Below are 20,505 nucleotides of genomic sequence, written 5' to 3' on the forward strand. Positions count from 1 at the left end.
TATTCTTCTTTGATCACCAGTGGGAGGCTCAGCACCATTACATGGGAGGAGCTTGTGCCAATGGTATTGGACCAGGAAGAGCAATTTCTGAACCCTCCACAAGGCAGAGATTCTAGGGCTTTGACTGGCTAGCAGTCGAAAGGCCGCAACAACAACAACAACAAGGGCAAAGGAAAGTCTTCACAGGTGAAGCCTTCTGAGAAGAAGCCCGACTCAGAGCGTGATGCTTTGAAAGCTGAGCGGACCTGTGACCATTAGAAGGATAATTATTGGAGGAAATGTCCTCAAGAAAGGTGTTGATTCCTCAACCGCAGCCGCAAAGATTCTAGCTTTTGTGCACTTAGAGATTATGGACACAGAAGCTTCATCTTCTTCGAGCGGGAGGCGGTTGGTCTCACCGTTGGGGATACTCGGAAGTGGATTCTAGACAGTGGTGCTTCCAAGCACATGACTCCGTCTCGAGAGTTGTTACAGGATCTTCGAAGGCAAACAGGTCACATCTTTATAATCCAGTCTCGATTCATAGTGAGGGCAGGTTGGAGATCGTTCCCAATGGCAGAGGAGGGAAGCATTCCTCCCGGGTTCTTAATGCCCCATCTCTTGGCTTTCATCTTTTGTCAGTGCATGAGGTTTGCAAGACTGGCATGTGGGTGGAGTTTGATGAACATTTTGTTGCTATCCAAGACAAAGCAACATGCCAGGTTGTTTGGGAAGGTGGAGTGGAGAATGGGATTTATAGACTCTCAGCACTCTCTTCTCTTACAGGTACTCAGCTCGGTGATTTGTGGCATTTTTGTTGTGGCCACTTGAATGTGCATGCGCTACGGCGGGCTTTTCGGGACCAGATGGTGGATGGCTTGCTAATGTTGGCAACAAGTAGGGACATTGCAGTTCTTGCAATCGTGGGAAGAAACATAGGGAGTCCTTTCTAAAGTAGGCTACTAGGCGGCCGGGCTTCGAAACCACTGGAGTTGGAACACACTGACTTGTGTGGACCTATGCTGTAGACCCCATCTTTGGGAGGTTCTTTGTATTTCATGCTGCTTGTGGATGATTGTAGCAGATTCACATGGGTGTATTTTCTTTCATATAGCAGAACCAAGCCTTTGCTCAGTTCAAGGATTGGTATGTTATGGTGGAAAAGGAGTCTAGATTGCAGGTGAAGATTGTTCGGGCTGACAAAGGAGGGGAGTTTTCTTCTAATGCTTTTGCATTCTATTCAAGTACTAAAGTGGTTGTTGGACACCATTCGGGATTCAGGTGCTACGGAGTATCCCTCCGGGTGGACCACGGAGGATGGACCTCGAAGATCACACAGAGTTTGTGATAAAGGTCAGTGAGAGGAGCTTTTACAGGTGAACTATGCATTGATGTCTAGTACCATTCAAGACAAAGAGCCTACTTCAGTTAAGGAAGCTCTTTCCCAGGAGACTTGGAGGAAAGCCATGCAAGTGGAACTTAAAGCCATCGAGAAGAATAAAACTTGGGAGTTGGTTCCAAGGCCGTCAAAACGGTCAGTCATTGGTGTCAAGTGGGTCTATAAGACCAAGTATACGTCCGATGGATCCGTGGACAAGCACAAGACCAGACTTGTGGCTAAGGGCTATGCTCAGCGACCTGGCTTCGACTATGAGGACACTTTTGCACCGACAACTAGAATGACCATGATTCGGACAGTTCTTGCTCTTGCCTCTTCTCAGTAGTGCCGGTGTATCAGATGGATGTGAAATCTGCGTTCCTGAATGGTGACTTGCAGGAGGAGGTGTATGTTGAGCAACCTCCAAGCTTTGAGGTTCTAGGATCAAAAGGTATGGTTTATAGGTTACGGAAGGCGTTGTATGGTCTTAAACAGGCTCTCAGGACTTGGAACCATAAGATTGATTCTTTCTTTCTTAGAAAGGGTTTCCAGAGATCAATTGTGGATCCAAACTTGTATCTCTTTTGGGAATGTGGTACGGTCACCTTGATTATCCTCTTTGTGGATGATCTTATTCTCACTAGTGCTCATATGGAGCACATAGCTGTGACTAAGGCTGCCTTGTCAGAGGAGTTTGAGATGACGGATTTAGGCTTACTCCATTTCTTTTTGGGATTGGAGATTTGACAGACCCAGAGGGGGTTCTTTGTTTCTCAACAGCAGTATGTTCATGAGTTGCTAGAAGCCTTTGTGATGGAGAACTACAAGCCTGTTTCATCTCCGATGTACCTGAATACCAAACTTATAGTACATGATCCTTGTGAGCAAGTTGATGCCTCCTTGTATCGAAAGCTTGTTGGTTCATTGATTTGGTTGCTGAACACTAGATTGGACTTGAGATTTCCAGTGGGGCTATTGAGCTCATTTATGCAGACACCTTTGAAGACTCATTGGGACGCAGGATTGCAGATCTTGCGGTATCTGCAGGGTACGAAGGATCTTGGACTCTTTTATAACACTGGAGGAGGAACAAAGGACCGAGTCAGATTGGGGAGGAGATCTAGACACGAGGAGATCTACTTTAGGATACGGCTTTACCCTTGCTCAGGAGCTATTTCTTGGAGCAGCAAGAGGCAGCCAACTATTGCCTTGTCTTCTACTGAGGCAAAGTATTGGGCTACTTGTGCTGCTTGCGAGGTGGTGTGGTTGTGGAGGTTACTTGGTGAGATGGGGTTTCCATAGACGGCACCCACAATCATCCAGTGCGACCACCAGAGCTGTATTGCTATTGCTCGGAACCCGGTCTTCGATGCCCGGACCAAGCACATAGTGATACAATATCACTTTGTTCGTGAGAAGATTTTGGCAGGTGACATCTTGCTCGACGGAGGACAATGCGGCAGACCTCTTCACGAAGCCTCTACCTCAGCAGATGCTCTGTCAGCACTCCAACTCACTGGGGTTGGTTCCACATCCAGGAGCTGAGATGGGGTGTTAGCAGTCATCTCCTGTTTGTACATATTACTCAATAGGGAGTGAGGGCCATTGTTGTGGGTGTGCTCGCCTGTGTGTGAGCTTTCTCCATTTTTTCCCATTGTCCATGTTTTCTCCTAGTTTTGCTAGTCACGGGGGGCTGTATGAGCTGGCCGACTGGTATACCTGCTGGCCGACTTGTATTCTCTTGGCTAACTGATCTGATTGATGGATTTGTTTTCATTCAAAGTTTTTGGAAGAAACCGTGGTGCATGGTTGGGCCAATCTACCCGTTCAATGTACTTGTATAATAGTACTCCCTTAAGGCAATAGAATTTACCTTTGGGCGCTCGGGCGGACGGGGGGGGGATTCATAAACATGCTTCCGCAAGCACCCGTGCTACATTGGTACCAGAGTGTCAGCTTTTGATAGAAGAAAGGTTACAATTTTGTTTCTCTCATAAGGGCTTGGAGATCCATCACGAAGAACTCCATCATCATCAGCGTTTTCACTCAAGTTTGCATTTTTTCATCAGGGCTGCATTTTTCAAATTCTATACCGGATAGCTCTTGTGTGTGCAAGTGGCACTCAACCATAGGGCGAGAAAGAGGGACAAACACCGATCTTGTGGTCCCTAATGTTGTGTCATCACTACAGTTTTGTGAAGAGTTTTCATGTGGATGCCCTGCTATTTTATATCAGACATGTGTTTCTTGATTCATGGCTATGTATATGGTAAACTAACCATGCTTGATGAAGAATCCAGTCTTTAATTAGTGTAAGCACAATTCCATCTTGTGACACATTCAGCATCCATCACATCATAGATAGACATGTTCCAATACATCTATCATAAATATCAAGAACATATACATCCTGTAAACACCAAAAGACAACCTTGCACATGACAACACTAGGGGCTGACGTTGGGCTAGCCCCTTGTACAAGATGCGGGTGTCTGGGAGTCCGTACTCCACCAGCAACACCAGATTTATCCAAATCAATGTATTACAGAAAAAGAAGACAAACCCTTGGTCACAAACCTAGGGCAAAGCAGTCAACAACCGCTCTCTTGATTGCTTCAGGGCAGCTGTCAGGCCCACCTGAGTGCTAGTACGTGATCAAACTCTCTAGCTTAAAGCTGTCTACACAGCGGTTCGCACAACCAACTATGTTTCAAGCTCTCTGGCCACCCATGGGTTCCACCAAGTCACACACACCGGTTTTATTCAAGTCAATGTTGATATCTTCGCTGTTTCCATCATGGGAGACAACCTGTAAACTGTCCAAAACAGTCCCTGACAGCCCACTGGCCAAATCGTTTAGCAACCAGTTAAGTAGTGTAGTTGCCAGACAAATCCTGTATCTACTCCGGCCAATGAAACTCTTGATACCCAACCCTGTACTATGCTAAAAACAGTTCAGCCAACCCATAGAGGAGGAGAAAGTGTCAACCAGCCCTGTATAAGCCTCCTATGCACTCAGCCAGCCGCAAAAAGGTAAGAAATACCTATCGACCAGCTCTGAGAAACTCTGTGAGGAGCAAACCCACCAGCAATTAATAGGCAGAAGAAAGAGTCGACCAGCCCTGCAGCACCCTCCAGGTGAAGTCGTCATGCCAAAAACCTACCCTAGAAGTCTGTATAATCACACGTGTGTGGCCTACCTTGTCCAGCACACCAGGGTTGCCTAGAAAAGCAACTCATGGGCTTCAAAATAGCTCCCCAGTCCCTTTTAGCAACTCGTGGGTTTCTGGCCATGTGCCTGGGTGCCCATATTGACATTTGGCCACAACGCATTAAAATATGTCTAGCTCTGGTGTGTACAATTTATAACTTGTCCGCCCAACTTTTAAGTGAGTGTGACCCTGTAACCATAAACCTTAGTACACAGGGCTATAATAAGATGTGCACACTTACCACCTACAAAACACATAAGACCACCATGTAAGTCCCAAACAGGTGTGCACAGGGTGTCTAGGCATCCCCGATGCCCGTGGACATTTTTTTTTTCTGAGAAAAAGATCCTTCAATTAGTTAATGAAAAACAACCACAAAGGGCTAAGCACAACCACAACGGGCTAGATACAAACTCGCCTCATATAAGGGTGGTAAACAGGTGATCATAAGGGGAAGAGATGCTTCTCCTTCGGCTGGCCGCTCTGAGGAGAAGGCTATCGCATACAGGGGGAGGGGGGGGGGGGGGGGGAAACAACCACACAGGTGGTCTATAATGCTAGATGGCATCACCGCCTCTATATCTATGAGGAAAGGGCTGGACCTCCAGAGCTTCAAGAAGACTTCCCGCCGCTTCCGCATGCGGTCAGAATCTCCTTGAAGCTTCCCCCAGGGATCACGGAGGGTGTGAATAATATAGAGCCATATGCTCCTAATAGTTGCAGCCGGCGGAGTGTGTACCCTCGATGGCCTCGTTGCATCTAGCACACCAAATGTGCTAGGTTGCGATGCTACTGCAAATCTCCCATCTCTGGCATGAGCCTGGCCGCCAGTCACGTGTAGGAGGTGCTGTGACTGGTACTGCTGCAATACGATGGTGAGAGACCTGAGGGCTAGCCCTCCCCCATCCTCCTCATAAGCCCTGATCACTCCACCCTCTGTGGCCCAAGCGACAATGTCCCAAGTGATGATCCGGGTCGATGCCCTGTCAATAGCGAAGATGCGGAGAATCCGCTGCCAGATCTGCTGAGCCTTCGGGCAATCCCAAAGGCAATGTCATTTGAGACTCCTGATGGTGGCTGCACCGCAGGCAACGACCGCCAAACTCCTGTGTGCCATCAACCAAAGAAAGAACTGTGATCTTTCTAGGCCAAAAGCTGTCCCACAGCCTCTTCTAGAAATCAGAAAGGAAGTGCTGTCATAGGCCCTGTGATGACTGCCAATGCACTGTTGCTGCCTATCTCAGGCATCTGAATCCTACGGCCTAGCCGTGCTGTATATGCAAAGAAGGGGGCGTCCAGAGTCTCCTCCCAATCCACAGGATCATGACAAGTCCACTCTCCTGGGTCCTACTGCAATCGCGTGAGAGGTCAGCACTCCCAAATCCATAGCTGCCATAATCTCTCCCTAGCCACCTTGGCCGGTGTTGGATCTATGTGCCATGCCCGTGCCCGAAAACCGATCACCCTCACCCTCTTCAATCCTCCAAGGGAAGCTCTGATCTCTCTAGTCTACCTTGAGATCCAATAGAGAAAGTAAGCAGACCACTACCCTCATCTACTCCAAGGACCGCCACAAGGATGTCATGTCTGGTAAACACTCCTAACCACACTGGGGGGGTTGGGTCTAGAATAGGCATCAGGCACTTTTGAGGGATAGCTGAGTCAATGTCGATGTTGAGCCTATCTCGACCCCGGATCCTTGTCAGGCCTCTCTCCTGCTCCTCCAGGGGTAACTGTCCATGTGCAATCCAGTCTCCAAGAGACCTTGCTTGTACCGTGCTCAAGGCTCCCCAAGATACATGCGGCCGGGCCCCCAACATGTGGCCATTGGGTAAACGGATCAAGGGGTTCCAGACCAAAGGTTGCCGGAGCCGCTCCTCTGAGGAAACTAGAACTATCTGTCTGAGGGCTGGCCTGAGATGATCCTAAGCCCCAAGTAAACTGGCTGCAAAACTGTCCTCAAAAGCTGGGCTAAAACCACGGGCTCTCATCTCTGTGCAGATCCATCGGGTACTCTGCGGCCACGGGCCCCCAAGAATCGGTGTGTGGGCTGAAATCCGGGCCAATAAGAAATCCTTCCAGGGCTCACCACCAAGAAGGAGTCCTCTGACAATCAACTTGCCCAACAAGGCATGGCTCCAAATAGCTCGATCAATGAGGCCAAGCCCCCCTCTGCTACGTGGCTGAATGATTACTCGCCATGCCACCTTGGCCCTGTGTCATGTGCATCATAGATGCCATGGACATTCTTAGGGCTAGATCCAAAATAGGCAACCAGATAAAGAGTATGAACCCAGTAGAAGAACCAGGATGATGGAGCACAGAGCATATAGCACCTCTGCAGTGTAGACTGAAGTAAGGCTTGGAGAAGAACCAAAGGGATGCTGTCGGCTGCTCACAGAACCAGTCGGCTGAATCAGAGGACGTGGGCAGCATCAGGCGCATCATAAACAAGTAGTATATCCAGTCGGGCAGCTCTGAATAGTTGGTATGGACATGGAACTGGCCGACCAGCAGTCGGCCAGCATAAAAAGTGTCCAAAGACCCATATAAATAGGGCCAAGTGCTCCACATTGTAGCCATTCAATCCCACTAGGGGTTTGGATCCTTAGAGGTCCCATAGGGGACAGATTTTGGTGTTAACCACCTTTTTATGAAGGCAGCCCATGGCTGCAGACATGTACCCTTTTTGTACCATAGATTATACTGAATTTCCAGCACTTCTCTCTCTCTCTCTCTCTACTCTCTCTCTACCTGCGTTTTTGCATCAGATGGTGCGTTTTTGCATGAGAAGGTTTCCAAGAGTGTTTAGGGCTGAAAGAAGACTCCCAGACCTTCCGCATGTTACATTGGTATCAGAGCATCAAGCTCAGCAAAGCTAAACGCTGAATCAGTCCCAGATGATGATGTATAGGTCCAAGGTACAGGAAAAGTACACGGATTCGAAGCCCAAGGCGGGAACACAGATCGGGAAGAACTCCCAGGAGGTTTGTTGGTGGTGTTCCACAGTGCCAGATGGGGATGGCAGTTCCGTGAGCCAGATAGGTTCTCAGGTAACGGTCCCAAGGGAGGTTGATCCTCCAAGGGTGATGTGAGAGTGCCAGACTCAGTTCCAGGAATGAAGACCAAGACGGTGTTCAGAGTCAGGGCAGGAATGGATTGTGGACTAGAGGAAGACCAGATGCATAGATCTTCATCAGAGACAGAGTGGTTTGAAGAACAGCCCGGATTTTCAGAGAAAAGGGTTTGCCAGGGATGGATGATGACAGAGGGATTTCGGGACAGGATTGGGATGATGACAGTCATCCAAGACCAGGTTGGATTCCCATCATCAAGTTTAGCAGAGGGGGATGTCATGTGCATCATAGATGCCATGGACATTCTCAGGGCTAGATCCAGAATAGGCAACAAGATAAAGAGTATGAACCTAGTAGAAGAACCAGGATGATGGAGCACACAGCACATAGCACCTCTGCAGTGTAGACTGAAGCAAGGCTCGGAGAAGAACCAAAGGGATGCTGTCGGCTACTCACAGAACCAGTCGGCTGAATCAGAGGACATGGGCAGCATCAGGCGCATCATAAACAAGTAGTATATCCAGTCGGGCAGCTCTGAATAGTTGGTATGGACATGGAACTGGCCGCGACCAGCAGTCGACCAGCATAAAAAGTGTCCAAAGACCCATATAAATAGGGCCAAGTGCTCCACATTGTAGCCATTCAATCCCACTAGGGGTTTGGATCCTTAGAGGTCCCACAGGGGACAGATTTTGGTGTTAACCACCTTTTTATGAAGGCAGCCCATGGTTGCAGACATGTACCCTTTTTGTACCATGGATTATACTGAATTTCCAGCACTTCTCTCTCTCTCTCTCTACTCTCTCTCTACCTGCGTTTTTGCATCAGATGGTGCGTTTTTGCATCAGAAGGTTTCCAAGAGTGTTTAGGGCTGAAAGAAGACTCTAAGACCTTCCGCATGTTACATTGGTATCAGAGCATCAAGCTCAGCAAAGCTAAACGCTGAATCAGTCGATCTTCATCAGAGACAGAGTGGTTTGAAGAACAGCCCGGATTTTCAGAGAAAAGGGTTTGCCAGGGATGGATGATGACAGAGGGATTTCGGGACAGGATTGGGATGATGACAGTCATCCAAGACCAGGTTGGATTCCCATCATCAAGTTTAGCAGAGGGGGATGTCATGTGCATCATAGATGCCATGGACATTCTCAGGGCTAGATCCAGAATAGGCAACCAGATAAAGAGTATGAACCTAGTAGAAGAACCAGGATGATGGAGCACACAGCACATAGCACCTCTGCAGTGTAGACTGAAGCAAGGCTTGGAGAAGAACCAAAGGGATGCTGTCGGCTACTCACAGAACCAGTCGGCTGAATCAGAGGACATGGGCAGCATCAGGCGCATCATAAACAAGTAGTATATCCAGTCGGGCAGCTCTGAATAGTTGGTATGGACATGGAACTGGCCGCGACCAGCAGTCGGCCAGCATAAAAAGTGTCCAAAGACCCATATAAATAGGGCCAAGTGCTCCACATTGTAGCCATTCAATCCCACTAGGGGTTTGGATCCTTAGAGGTCCCACAGGGGACAGATTTTGGTGTTAACCACCTTTTTATGAAGGCAGCCCATGGTTGCAAACATGTACCCTTTTTGTACCATAGATTATACTGAATTTCCAGCACTTCTCTCTCTCTCTCTCTCTACTCTCTCTCTACCTGCGTTTTTGCATCAGAAGGTTTCCAAGAGTGTTTAGGGCTGAAAGAAGACTCCCAGAGCTTCCGCATGTTACACCCTGGCTGGCCTCCCATCACTACCGGCCCATATGAAGTTCCGGATCAATTGCTGAACCTCGCCAACACATGCCCAAGGAAAGGCCCATCACGAAGTGATGTACCACATGGTGGCTAGCAGTACCTGGTTCACCACCACCACTCTGCCTGCTAGGGAAAGCCTCGTCAAGCTCCAATATAAAAGCTTCTTCCGAATACTCAGAAGAAGCGGGGCGAGCTGTTGCTCGGGAGAGAGATCAATGCCAACCTAGCAGCCAAGATATCGAGCTAGAGTGCCCCTGGGGATCCACTGAAAATTCTCAACTGGTCACCAAGTTGGAGCGCGTGCTGAGCCTACCCAAAAACCACACAACTTGTGCTAGTTGATCTGTGCTCTTGAAGCGCAACAGAAAACCTCGATTGCCTCAGCAAATCTCTAAGGATTCCCCACAGCTTCTGCAAGGAAAGTTGTTGTGTCATCTGCAAACTCTGAGTCCAGCTCCTGCATGCGGAGGGGAAGCCGTAATCCCTGAAGCCCGGTCTCCTGGGCGGAGAAGAAATTACTCATGGCCTCAACGACGAATAGGAAGAGGTAAGGTGCCAAAGGACAGCCCTGTCTAACCGAACGGAAGAGGGGGAATCTATCACCACGGGCTCCTTGAATGAGAACCTAGCTGTGTGAGGCTGAATAAAGTCCTCAGACTCCACGGATCCACTCCATGGGGAATCCCATCTCGCTCATAGTGCCCTCCAGAAAGCTCCAATCCACCCTATCATAAGCTTTCTCAAAGTCTAAGAGTAGCACAATGAGGTCTTACTGCTGCATCCTGGCCGAAGTTGTCGCCTCCCAGAAGGTGAAGACGTCCAAAATACTCTTATCCTGAACTAAGCCAGTCTGAGTGTCGTGGATCAAGTCTGGGAGAAAGGGTTGTAGTCTCCTGCTGATGGCCTTAGCCAAGATCTTATACGCTGTCCTTAGAGGAGTGATGGGTCTCCAACTGTCGGATCTCCAATCTGTCACCACCCTCCTTGAGAATCAGGTGAATCAAGCCCTCTGAGAGCCTCTCTGGCATGGCACCTATGATCATAATCTCATTGAAGGCAGCACGAAGGCCACCTTCCATGAGGTCCCAATGGCGACGAAAAAAGGACACTGGAAGCCCGTTTGCCCGCGGGCGTCATGTTGAATGCTCGCAGCTCATTTGACATTTATAATAGAGCAAAGATGTTTGAATTTCAATTGTTTTTTGCACAATTCTATGTACCAGTGTTGCTAAATTATGAATGGTTTAAAAAAATGAAAGTACTTAAAGTACTTATCCTGATGTGTACTTTACGCATACCAAACCGTACCGCACTGTACTTAAAGTACGCAACCACTATGAATTTGCTCATCATCCTTGAGATGTGGATTGACTTGGTCTTGCCCAAATCTGGGCCTCTAGGTGCTATATTCGTAGCAACCCCCCTTCCCAATTCAAACACCATCCTTAGCGTTTCTTTTGCACATTCATGTGGCGGTGGAAGTGCGGTTTCCAATGGCACTAATCCTACACCGGCCTAGCTCTGAGGCTGCAGGCTTACGGTGGCAGAGGACACATTGCCCTTGTGGAACACCTGGGTTTGAAGTAGCCCGTGTTAATTGGTTCTTTATCTTTCCTTCCATTCCCTGTTTTTCGTGCAAACAGAGAGAAACTAGAACTTGGTTCCGTGGTGAAGACGCTTCCATAACAGGCTCCTTTAGGAGGTGGTACTCCTGCTTGCACTATGTGTGCTTGCGACCCGGATTGTGGATTGCTTGTCTCTAATGGTGCCATATAAAAGAGACATATCCCGATTGCTACAAAGGTGGTTGTTGGGCTACTTGGCCATGGCCAGCTTTGGGGTCGCCAGCAAAAGTTTGAAACAAAGTGACGTCCGACATGGCTTGAGCACTTTTGGATGGAGTGAACATTGATGGTTATGGTGCTGCTCCTTCACTGGAGCTTCGCCCAAAGATAAGGCGGTTCAATGCCCTTTTCACTAGTTTATGGCGCTATTCATTGAGTGTGTTGGTGAATCTGGGCTTGGAGGACCGTGGCACCTCCCATTTCCAAGGTTCCGTGGTTCCACCCCCCACCACATCCATGTTTATTTAGCTCATTTCTTCCCAAATCTCCTCGCTTGGAAAAAGTCTTGCCTTCTTAACATGGAAGCGCTCTGTTTGAGTGTTGATGGGACAGCAGGCTGTGTGGGTTTGAGGTATGATTTGATATACAACAATCGCCTGGATATCATTTTCGATGATCCATTGAATCGGAGACGAGTTCGCATCAAAGGATTTCCCTCAGGTGAATCGGTCTCTAGCATTTCCTAGAGTAGGTCTAAATGAATTCAAACACGTGTGTTCCGCCCAAGTTATAGAAAATAAATGTTTTCTTTGAGTTTGAGTTTTTTTTATTTTTTGAACCTTTTTTTAAGGCATGGAGCTTTGTGTCTATGAGAGGGTTCGTGAGCAATTATTGAGCAATGATTGTACTTAATGCTCCAATAATTGTAAAGGACAAGAATTTTTCTTGGAATTTGATGATGGTACGGATTGTAAGACATGGGTAGATGTGTCCTTACAAGTCTTCAATTGCAATAAAATATTAACTCATTTATCTCAGCATCTTAGGAAATTTCTTACATGCTGTAGTAGTGAAGTGTGAGTGCTAAATTACTGATAATACATTACAGTAATCACGAAATATAATAGTACAACAAAATAAATAGACAGGTATTTGATTTATCGCTTGGTACCTGTGTCTCTCCCAAAAGTGATAGGAGGAAAGAACTCTTGCCACTGCCAACATGTCCCATGATACCTACTAACTTCCCTTTCTTGATAGTTATGTTTATATCTTTTAAAACTGCTTCTTTGTTGGGTGATAATCCTTGAACCAATTCGAAAGCTGTCTCTACTTGGATTTTTGATTTCTTGCTACCTTGTTTAGAAATCTTTGGATGAGTTAAGGGACAATGCGCATTTTCTTCAGGGATCACCCAAGAAAACCATCCATCCTTTACAAAAACAGACTCTTCAATAGATGTTGAAGAAATCTGAAAACAGAGGATTCAACATCAGCTTTCAAAGGAATCTCTTACCTCCAATACTTGCATGCATGTGAAAATAAGTTGCAAATATATCACTCATTGTGCGAAAGAAAAAGACTAGTACCTTCTCTAGTCCGTCTTCCCTTCTGGAGCTATTGGGAATGTTCAACAATCTTTGTATCCTTTCAACTGCTACACGTGCCTCCCCTGCATATTGCACCCCTAAAAGCCAAACCACATTTGCATCTTCTTAAAATCCATAATTGTTTATGTTTTTAGCAAAAGGCAAAAGGTCATTAAATTAAGAATGAACCTAAGCGTCTATAAACCTTAAAAACAATTGATGACATAGTCAAGTCATACGAATGGGTACACTTATACAAGTCTGCAGATGCCCTGTCAGTATTTAGATTAAGATCTCACTATTACTGTTTTGAAAGTCTCACTGAGAATCACATAATATCAGAGGAGAAATTATACTCTAAGACCAACAGTTTTGCATTTCTAGCAGGGCCGAGCCTTGCGCAACAAGGAGCACAAATCAGGTGCCACAATACTATCAGTGTGCGTGGTGGTGTGCAGGGTAAAATTGCATTGCAACAATGCTGTTTCTTAGGTAGCCCACATTGGACAATTCTAATGCAGATGTGATCAATGCCCCAATCCTGAATCAACCGAGAGAATGAGCTGACACTCACGCATGTAGGGAAACCCTAAGCTGATATCATGCACACCAGATCTTTGCTAAATTTCATTACCACAAAAGTTTGCTTTAGTTTTGAGGTCTTGGACAATACCCGAGTGTTTTGTGGTTGTTCCCTCTACCAATTTCACCTCCAAAGTGGGTTTTCTCAAGGATGGTCGACCCCATTGGTCCCAACATTGCTAACTCCAGCACCGCCATCCAAGATGGCTTGGCATTCCCTTACTTTATAAACTACGGGCAAGGTTGCATTCGTGTCATCAATTTAAAAATAGTGCCCTAGTTTATTCGGTACTTTGCGCACCTCAGTAACGGAACAGGGAGGGCTAGCCAATGAGGTGATAGCCTGAGTGGTGAAGGTGTCTGTTTAGGACCAGGAGGTCTTGGGTTCACAACCCCATAAGGTGCTTCCTCGGCTGCAACCCCTATGGGCAGTGAAAACAGCAACTACAGGAGGATCTTGGGCCTCAAGCAAGTCGTGTGTGTATGTGTGAGGGGGGATAGAGAGGATCGGGGTGTGGCATAGAGGCGAGTTGGGCAAAAGGGCGGACTAGAGCACTGGCGGAAGGGCAGGGGCGGCAGCTGAAGAGCTGCACACAGGTCAAAGAGGGTGCCGCCTAGAGTGACGGAAGGGCTGGAGGAGGGCGGGGAGGTGCAGAGGGCTAGCCTCTAGGCAATGGGGGTTGCAAGGAAGGGGCTATGCAAAGGGGGACTGCAGGTGTACAGGAGAGAAGCGGGAGCTCCAGCTCACTGACCTTATCCATTCGTTGTACCTTATAATCGAGTATCTCAGCATGGCAGTTTGCACATATTTTATAGACTATCAGACGCAAGATGCTAAATTGGAGTAGCATCCATGTTCCTTTGAATGCCAACCACGTCCTTCTAGCCATGAGGTATATCACTTGAAACCAGCACTCTTCACAAGCTTCTGGAAGGAGTTCATGTGGCATGGCTTGCTGTATTGCATGCCTTACCTTGGAGGAAAATGGAACCCAATTTTCTGATGCATTTTGACAAATGATTGTCTTTGACAGCCTGAACCCCCATTTACTGCTAGATTGCTTCGTTGACAGCCTGAACCCCCATTTACTGCTAGATTGCTTCGTTGAATAATGTAGTGAGCCTCAATGAAAGATTGAACGTATGTCTTCTGATCCATTAAAAAAAATATATAGATTCAAGTGTTCATGTTCCAACTTAGCTGTGAATCGAATCAATTGTCCGATGACTCTTTTGAATAATCAGATTAGGTGATAAAGACCAACAATAAAAGTATCATTTACCTGCAGGAGCGATGTTGAAGACCCGCACAAGAACACTAAGCAGTGCCAAAACTGTGAATGACATGCTTGCTGACAATTTTCCATGTATTCCAACATAAGTCCCAAAAACTATCAGTGATGCCAAGGGAGCCACTCCATCCTGCAGTTGAGATTCCAATTGAAGAGATCCAACACATGCACATTAAGGTATAAAAAGAAAGGGGATATTCTGCTGAGGGGCGAAAACAATGAATAACAGATTGTTTATGTAGGTGTGTGGCTTCATTAGCTAGCATGACCTCCATTTTAGGTTTTGCTTCTAACCTTTAGAGTCGATGTTGAAGACTTGAAGTATAGAGCCCTTTTGATATACTTGAGTTCATTGTCACGTATTTGTGCAATGAATCTGAGAAATGGAGCAGTCCAACCATTGTACTTGACTGTCTTTATACCTGACAAAATCTCCCCTAACAATGTTACACGTGAATCTGTGTATTTTATAGCCTTTCTTCGAAAGCGTGCTACAGCCCACCCCATCCACACCTGAAGAAAATAATAAGCAAGAATATCGGTTGTAATTATAGTAGTTGTGGAGTGATACAAATGCTTTCAAAAACTGCCTGCCCACATCTTGACAAATGTTTATAACCTCGAGCATGGCATCTCATGAGCAAAGAGGTGCTCAAGGTTAAAACATATGCTGAATTGTAAATTCGTCAGTAAGAATTCCCTTAAGCAACCCTTGAAGTACAGATGTGGAAATCATTTGTAGCTATTACAGGGTTTACAGAGCTTCTATCATTTAGCTGACACTCTCTCTCCCTCTTTCTTTTTCCTGCTCCCATCCATGTTCCCCTTAGCCTATCCTTTTTCTTTTGATTTTAAAAAACTCATGTATCACCAAGAAAATTTGAAGGTGAACTGGCACGGAAGTCATTTGCAGCCATTACAAGGTGTACAAAGCTTCTATAATCAGCTGACTCTCTGTCCCTCTGTCTTTTTCCTCCTCTCCACCATGTTACCCTTTCCTTTTAATTTTCAAAAAATTATATATCACCAAGACAATTCGAAGGTGAAATGGTACATGGTTTGAAGATTGTATATACTTACTGGCAGAGGTTGCAAGAGGAAGACCAAGATGACACCCGGCACGGCTGAAACTCCTGCCTCTACAATTGTGAGAGTACAAATAGCAATGATCTCCACAAGAGAAAACCAAACTACACAACATAGGATAATAATTTAGTAAACTGTCCAACAATTTAAAAAGAATATCAGACTAGTGAATATGAAAGTACATAACTAAGCATAGAAACTGGGAGCACATGAACAATGGCAGAAAATTAGCATACCTGAACAAAAAGGAGAGGACAAGCACACGACCAAGGCTCAATGCAGGATAGTTTGAGCCAAGTTGGAGTACAATCAAGTGCAAACTGGGAGCAAATTGAGCACACGTAGGTGCAGATTGGGGGCAAATTGGGCACACGTAGGTGCAACATTTAAGTGCAAGTCAATATACTGTGGGTGCAGGTTTGCAAAATTAAAAGAGGAAATGAGAAAATGACCCAACACTTGGAGAACAGAAGCATCTACTGTGGGACATTGGTTTTGAGACTGGGCCTGATATGTCATATGGGATTACTATCATGTGATTGGGATCCAGAGTACAGGTTGCAGAGCGTAGACTACATATTCAGATGGCTTTGCCCCAAAGAAATCTCCATTTTTTTCCCAGAAAAGATCCTTCCAATAGTTACCAAAATTGCAGCCAAAGTGGCTAAACACATAACCCAGTCTCAATCATGGAAGACGGGAAAAACAACAAGGGACAGAGAGGGGCTCTTTCTCGCTGGCCAAGTCTATCTCATACAATGGAGGGGAGGGGAGAACAGCCAAACAGGTGGCCTAAAATGCGAAGTAACCTCGCTGTCTCGGACCCTACTGCTCCTCCAAAGCCTCTCAGCACTTCGGCAAACGCTCAGAGCACCTCGAAGCTCCTGGCCACAAAGGGTGTGTATATGTAAGTCCATATGCTCCTGATGGACTTAGTGGGTGGTGTGGTAGTGCCCTCTATGGCCTTGCTGTAGCGAGCATGCCAAATGTGCCATGCTGCTATACTGCTAATGATCTCCCACCTTTGACAAGGGCATGTGGGCCTCCTCCCAACAGGGGCTGCTGATAATGGAGCTGTCATGATACTATGATGGGAGAGAAGAAGGGTGAGGTCCTATCCTATCTCCTCATATGCTAGGGCCGGTGCTGTCTCAAAAGCCCATGCTGCTGTCCCCTATTAGCGCATTCATCCCCAGTTTCTGCCTTTCTGGTGTCCTTTTGGTATCTTTTGCATGGCCCTTGATTGTGGGCTGGCCACCCCTATTTTACATATTTTTCTGGGATTTTTCCCAGCCTCTATGGTTTTTTCCCAGTTGGCCAACATATGTAGCTCCAGTCGGCCAGCTCTACCTAGGTGGGCTGGCCTCTCACTTTTTTATCTTGTCTTGTATATCTTTTGCTCCCTCACTTATGAGACTGCTTGTGTCTCTTACTTGGGACTGTATTGCTTCGGTATATTCAGCATAGTTGCTCCATCTCTCTCTCCCTCTCTTGCACTCTCTATTCAGCACACTCTCGTGCTCTATTGCTTCCGCTCTGTGCACTCTTTCATGGAATCATCGCTCCCGGTTCAGCGATTCCATCTGCTGCCCCATTATCCTTTGCGTTTTTCACAGATTTAGCCCTATTTACAGCCCCTTATCCTCTGCGTTTTTCACAGATTTGCAACCTTCTTCTTGCTGCGTTTTCTGGACAGCTTCTGCTGCTTGGTTCTCCTTCAGTTTGGCTTCATCGCTTGCAGCCAGAAGGTAACTCTTTCATCAGCGTTTCATTCCTACTTGGAGTTTGGATCTAGGCAGCCTGTTTTTTTAAGACAGCAGACCCTCTTTGGCTGCGTTTTCCTCTCCGGTGGACATTCCCTTGTGCAAAGGGGGATTGTGGTGGTTCGGGCTTTGGTGGCACCCTTGGTACCTGTTGAGGACACTTCTTCTTTTGAGATTGTGCATATTTCTGAGATTGAGCCCAAGCTTTTGTGATGGCTTCTCCGACTACTCTTCATATGTTCTTTGAGTCTGCAAAGTTGGACGGTTCCAACTACACCTTATGGAAGGTGAAGGTGAAATCAGCCTTGCGTGGCGTGGATCTTTGGGATTGGCTTGTTACACCAGCCAATGCCACCCCTCCCACCCTTACTTCCGGTGGTGTGACTCAGGCACAGATTGATATTTGGTAGGCGAATGATTGTCACGTTTTCTCCTTTCTGATGTTAAACTGTCAGGATTCTGTTCTCTCTCATGTGCATACATAGCAGATGCTGCACATGAAGTTTAGAAGGCTTTTGCGGATCTCTAAGAGATCGGAACGAGCTTGCTGTTTGTGGCAAGGACATCTCTAAAGAGGACATGGCTATTCGGCTTCTCTCCAAGCTTACAGCAAAGAGGTTTGATGCATATTTTCAGTCTCTTGTTTCTTCTCCTCGTCCTGTTCCGATTACTTGGGAGGAAGTTCTCCCCTCCGTTATGTAGATTGAGTCTCGCTTTGAGGAGCGGATTGGCACCTCTGGTGGCCCTGATGGAGCTTTGGCTGCCCGAGATAAAGGGAAGAATCAACAAAAGAAAGGGAAAGGAGGTTCTGACAAGAACTCCAAGGATACCGACAAGAATAAAGACAACAACAAATCTTCAAAAAACAAAGACATTGAGTGTACTGTGTCATTATTGTGGCAAGAAGGGTCATAAATCGCCCCAGTGTCACAAGAAGAAGCAGGACGAAGTAGTAAACAACTCTTCCTCTGCAGCGGTGTCTCAGACCAAGAAGGATGATGGCATTCTTCTATTAGCAAGTACTCGTCGTATACTTGCTCTTGTGACTTCTTAGTCACGGTCGTGGATTATGGATAGCGGGGCTACTGCTCACATGACACCTTATCGAGATTGGTTCGAGGACTTCACTGCAAGGTCAGGCGAGATCACTCATCGCTCCAAGTTAGACTCGAAGTCTCAGCACATGAGTTTTCTCAAGTACAGCACTGTGTCCAAGGCATATCGTCTTTATGATCCTCAGGCTAGCAAAGTTGTTGTGAGCCGTGATGTGGTGTTCGACGAGACTCCTACATCTTCAGAGGGGGGTGGTGAGCTTCTTCTTCCTCCACCTCCGTCTCTGCCTCCTCCTCCTCCTCCTCCTCTGCCCTCTGCTTCTATTACACCTCTAGCTGTGGATTCTCAGTCAGATGATGATGACTCTACTCCTCCTCCAACGAGTTCGAGCAGATCTGTGCCTAGATGGTACTATCAGACAGTTGTGATTCTGGGTTACGTGAGCTTCCTTTTGCTCCTCTGCCTGGTTCTCTCCAGCGATCTTCCAGAGTTACAAGGAAACAAATTCATGAGGGTAACATGTTTGTTAACTATGCTCTCATGTCCTCTATCATTCATGGTCCTTCTGATTCCACTTCTATGGACGAGACTCTTTCACATGAGCCTTGGCCTCGTGCTATGCAGGCAGAGCTGGATGCTATTGAACGGAATGGCGCTTGCATTTTGGTGCCTAGGCCACTGCAGCGTAAGGTGATTGGTGTGCGCTGGATCTTCAAATCGAAGTTCTGAGCTGATGGCAGCTTGGACAAGTGCAAAGCGGGGTTGGTTGCCAAGGGTTATGCTGAGCGCCCTAGAGTCAACTTCAATGAGACCTTCGCTTCGACGGCCCGGATGACTACCATTCGCACTGTTCTTGCTCTTGCAGGTCATCATAGATGGCCTGTTCTCCAAATGGACATCAAGTCGGCTTTCCTGAATGGAGAGCTTACACAAGAGGTTTATGTTGATCAGCCGCCGGGATTTGTTGTTTCAGGCAAACAGGATCAGGTGTACCAGCTGAAGAAGGCTTTATATGGTCTGAAGCAGGCTCCGCGGGCTTGGTACCAACGAATTGATGAGTTCTTTCAAAAGCTTGGCATGCACCGTTCTCATACAGATTCAAACCTTTATATCCTCCTTGAGAAGGGGTTGATTGTTATCATTGTGGTCTATGTTGATGACCTCATCTTTACAGGTTCTTATTCTGTGAGGATCCGTTTAGTCATGGATGCTTCGGAGACAGAGTTTGAGATGACGGATCGTGGCCTTCTGCATTATTTTCTTGGCTTTGAGATTTGGCAGACCTCGAAGGACATTTTCTTCTCTCAACAGAAGCACATACGAGAGATTCTTGACAGATTTCAGATGATTGGATGCAAACCAGTAGCTTCTCCTATGGATACTAGTGACAAGCTCTCTCTACTTGATGCTTCTCTAGGGATTGATCAAGGACAGTATCGGGTTCTCGTCGGTTGTTTGGTTTGGTTGACCTACTCCCGATTGGACTCCCAATTCGCAATCAGTTTATTGAGCTCTTTCTCATCCAAACCCCGTCAGCAGCATTAGTGGTGTGCTCTCAAAGTTCTTCGGAACTTGCGTGGCACTCTGGACTTTGGCATCTTCTATGGCCAAGGATGCACTCTTGTTGCATGGTCTGATTCAGATTGGGCTGGAGATCCAGATACTCAGCGTTCGACCACTGGTTGTGTTTTTACACTCAGGTCTGGAGCCATTTCATTGAGCAATAAAAAGCAACCTACTGTGACGCTTTCTCTACAGAGGCAGAGTATCGTGCGGTTTGTTATGCTGCATGTGAGGCGATTTGGTTGTGGAGATTATTGGAGGATCTTGGTTGTCCTCCTACCGGATCTACTCTTCTTTGGTGTGACAATTAGAGTTGCATCACCATTGCCAAGAACCCTATGTTTCATGCTCGTACAATACACATTGAGATACAATATCACTATGTTCGTGAACAGGTTCTTGCTGGAGATTTGTGTTTGGAGTATTGTCCTTCAACAAAAATGTTGTAGATTTGTTCACCAAACTGGTTTCTCAAGCTTCCTTGGCTCCTCATCTTCGGCTTCTCGGAGTTTATTCAGCATCTGGTGCCGAGAGGGGATGTTAGCACATTTATCCCCAGTTTCTGCCCATTTCTGGTGTCCTTTTGGTCCCTTTTGCATGGCCCTTGATTGT

General features: G+C 46.7%; 1 protein-coding gene across 1 annotated transcript in view; it reads right to left on the reverse strand.

Annotated features, from left to right (window-relative positions):
• LOC147620214 (uncharacterized) overlaps positions 1 to 20,505 on the reverse strand; it is a 57,074-nt gene that overhangs the window by 25,166 nt on the left and 11,403 nt on the right. Inside the window, exons 6-10 of the mRNA XM_086772602.1 lie at positions 15,509 to 15,618; positions 14,723 to 14,941; positions 14,420 to 14,558; positions 12,555 to 12,652; positions 12,137 to 12,436 (exon numbers count right to left, since the gene is read on the reverse strand). Coding sequence (XP_086628728.1) covers positions 12,137 to 12,436; positions 12,555 to 12,652; positions 14,420 to 14,558; positions 14,723 to 14,941; positions 15,509 to 15,618 — 866 coding nt within the window. The remainder of the gene's footprint in view (positions 1 to 12,136; positions 12,437 to 12,554; positions 12,653 to 14,419; positions 14,559 to 14,722; positions 14,942 to 15,508; positions 15,619 to 20,505) is intronic.

This window comes from Cibotium barometz, chromosome 32 (assembly GCF_041138505.1).
Source record: "Cibotium barometz isolate CiBa-2024 chromosome 32, ASM4113850v1, whole genome shotgun sequence".
NCBI lineage: Eukaryota > Viridiplantae > Streptophyta > Polypodiopsida > Cyatheales > Cibotiaceae > Cibotium > Cibotium barometz.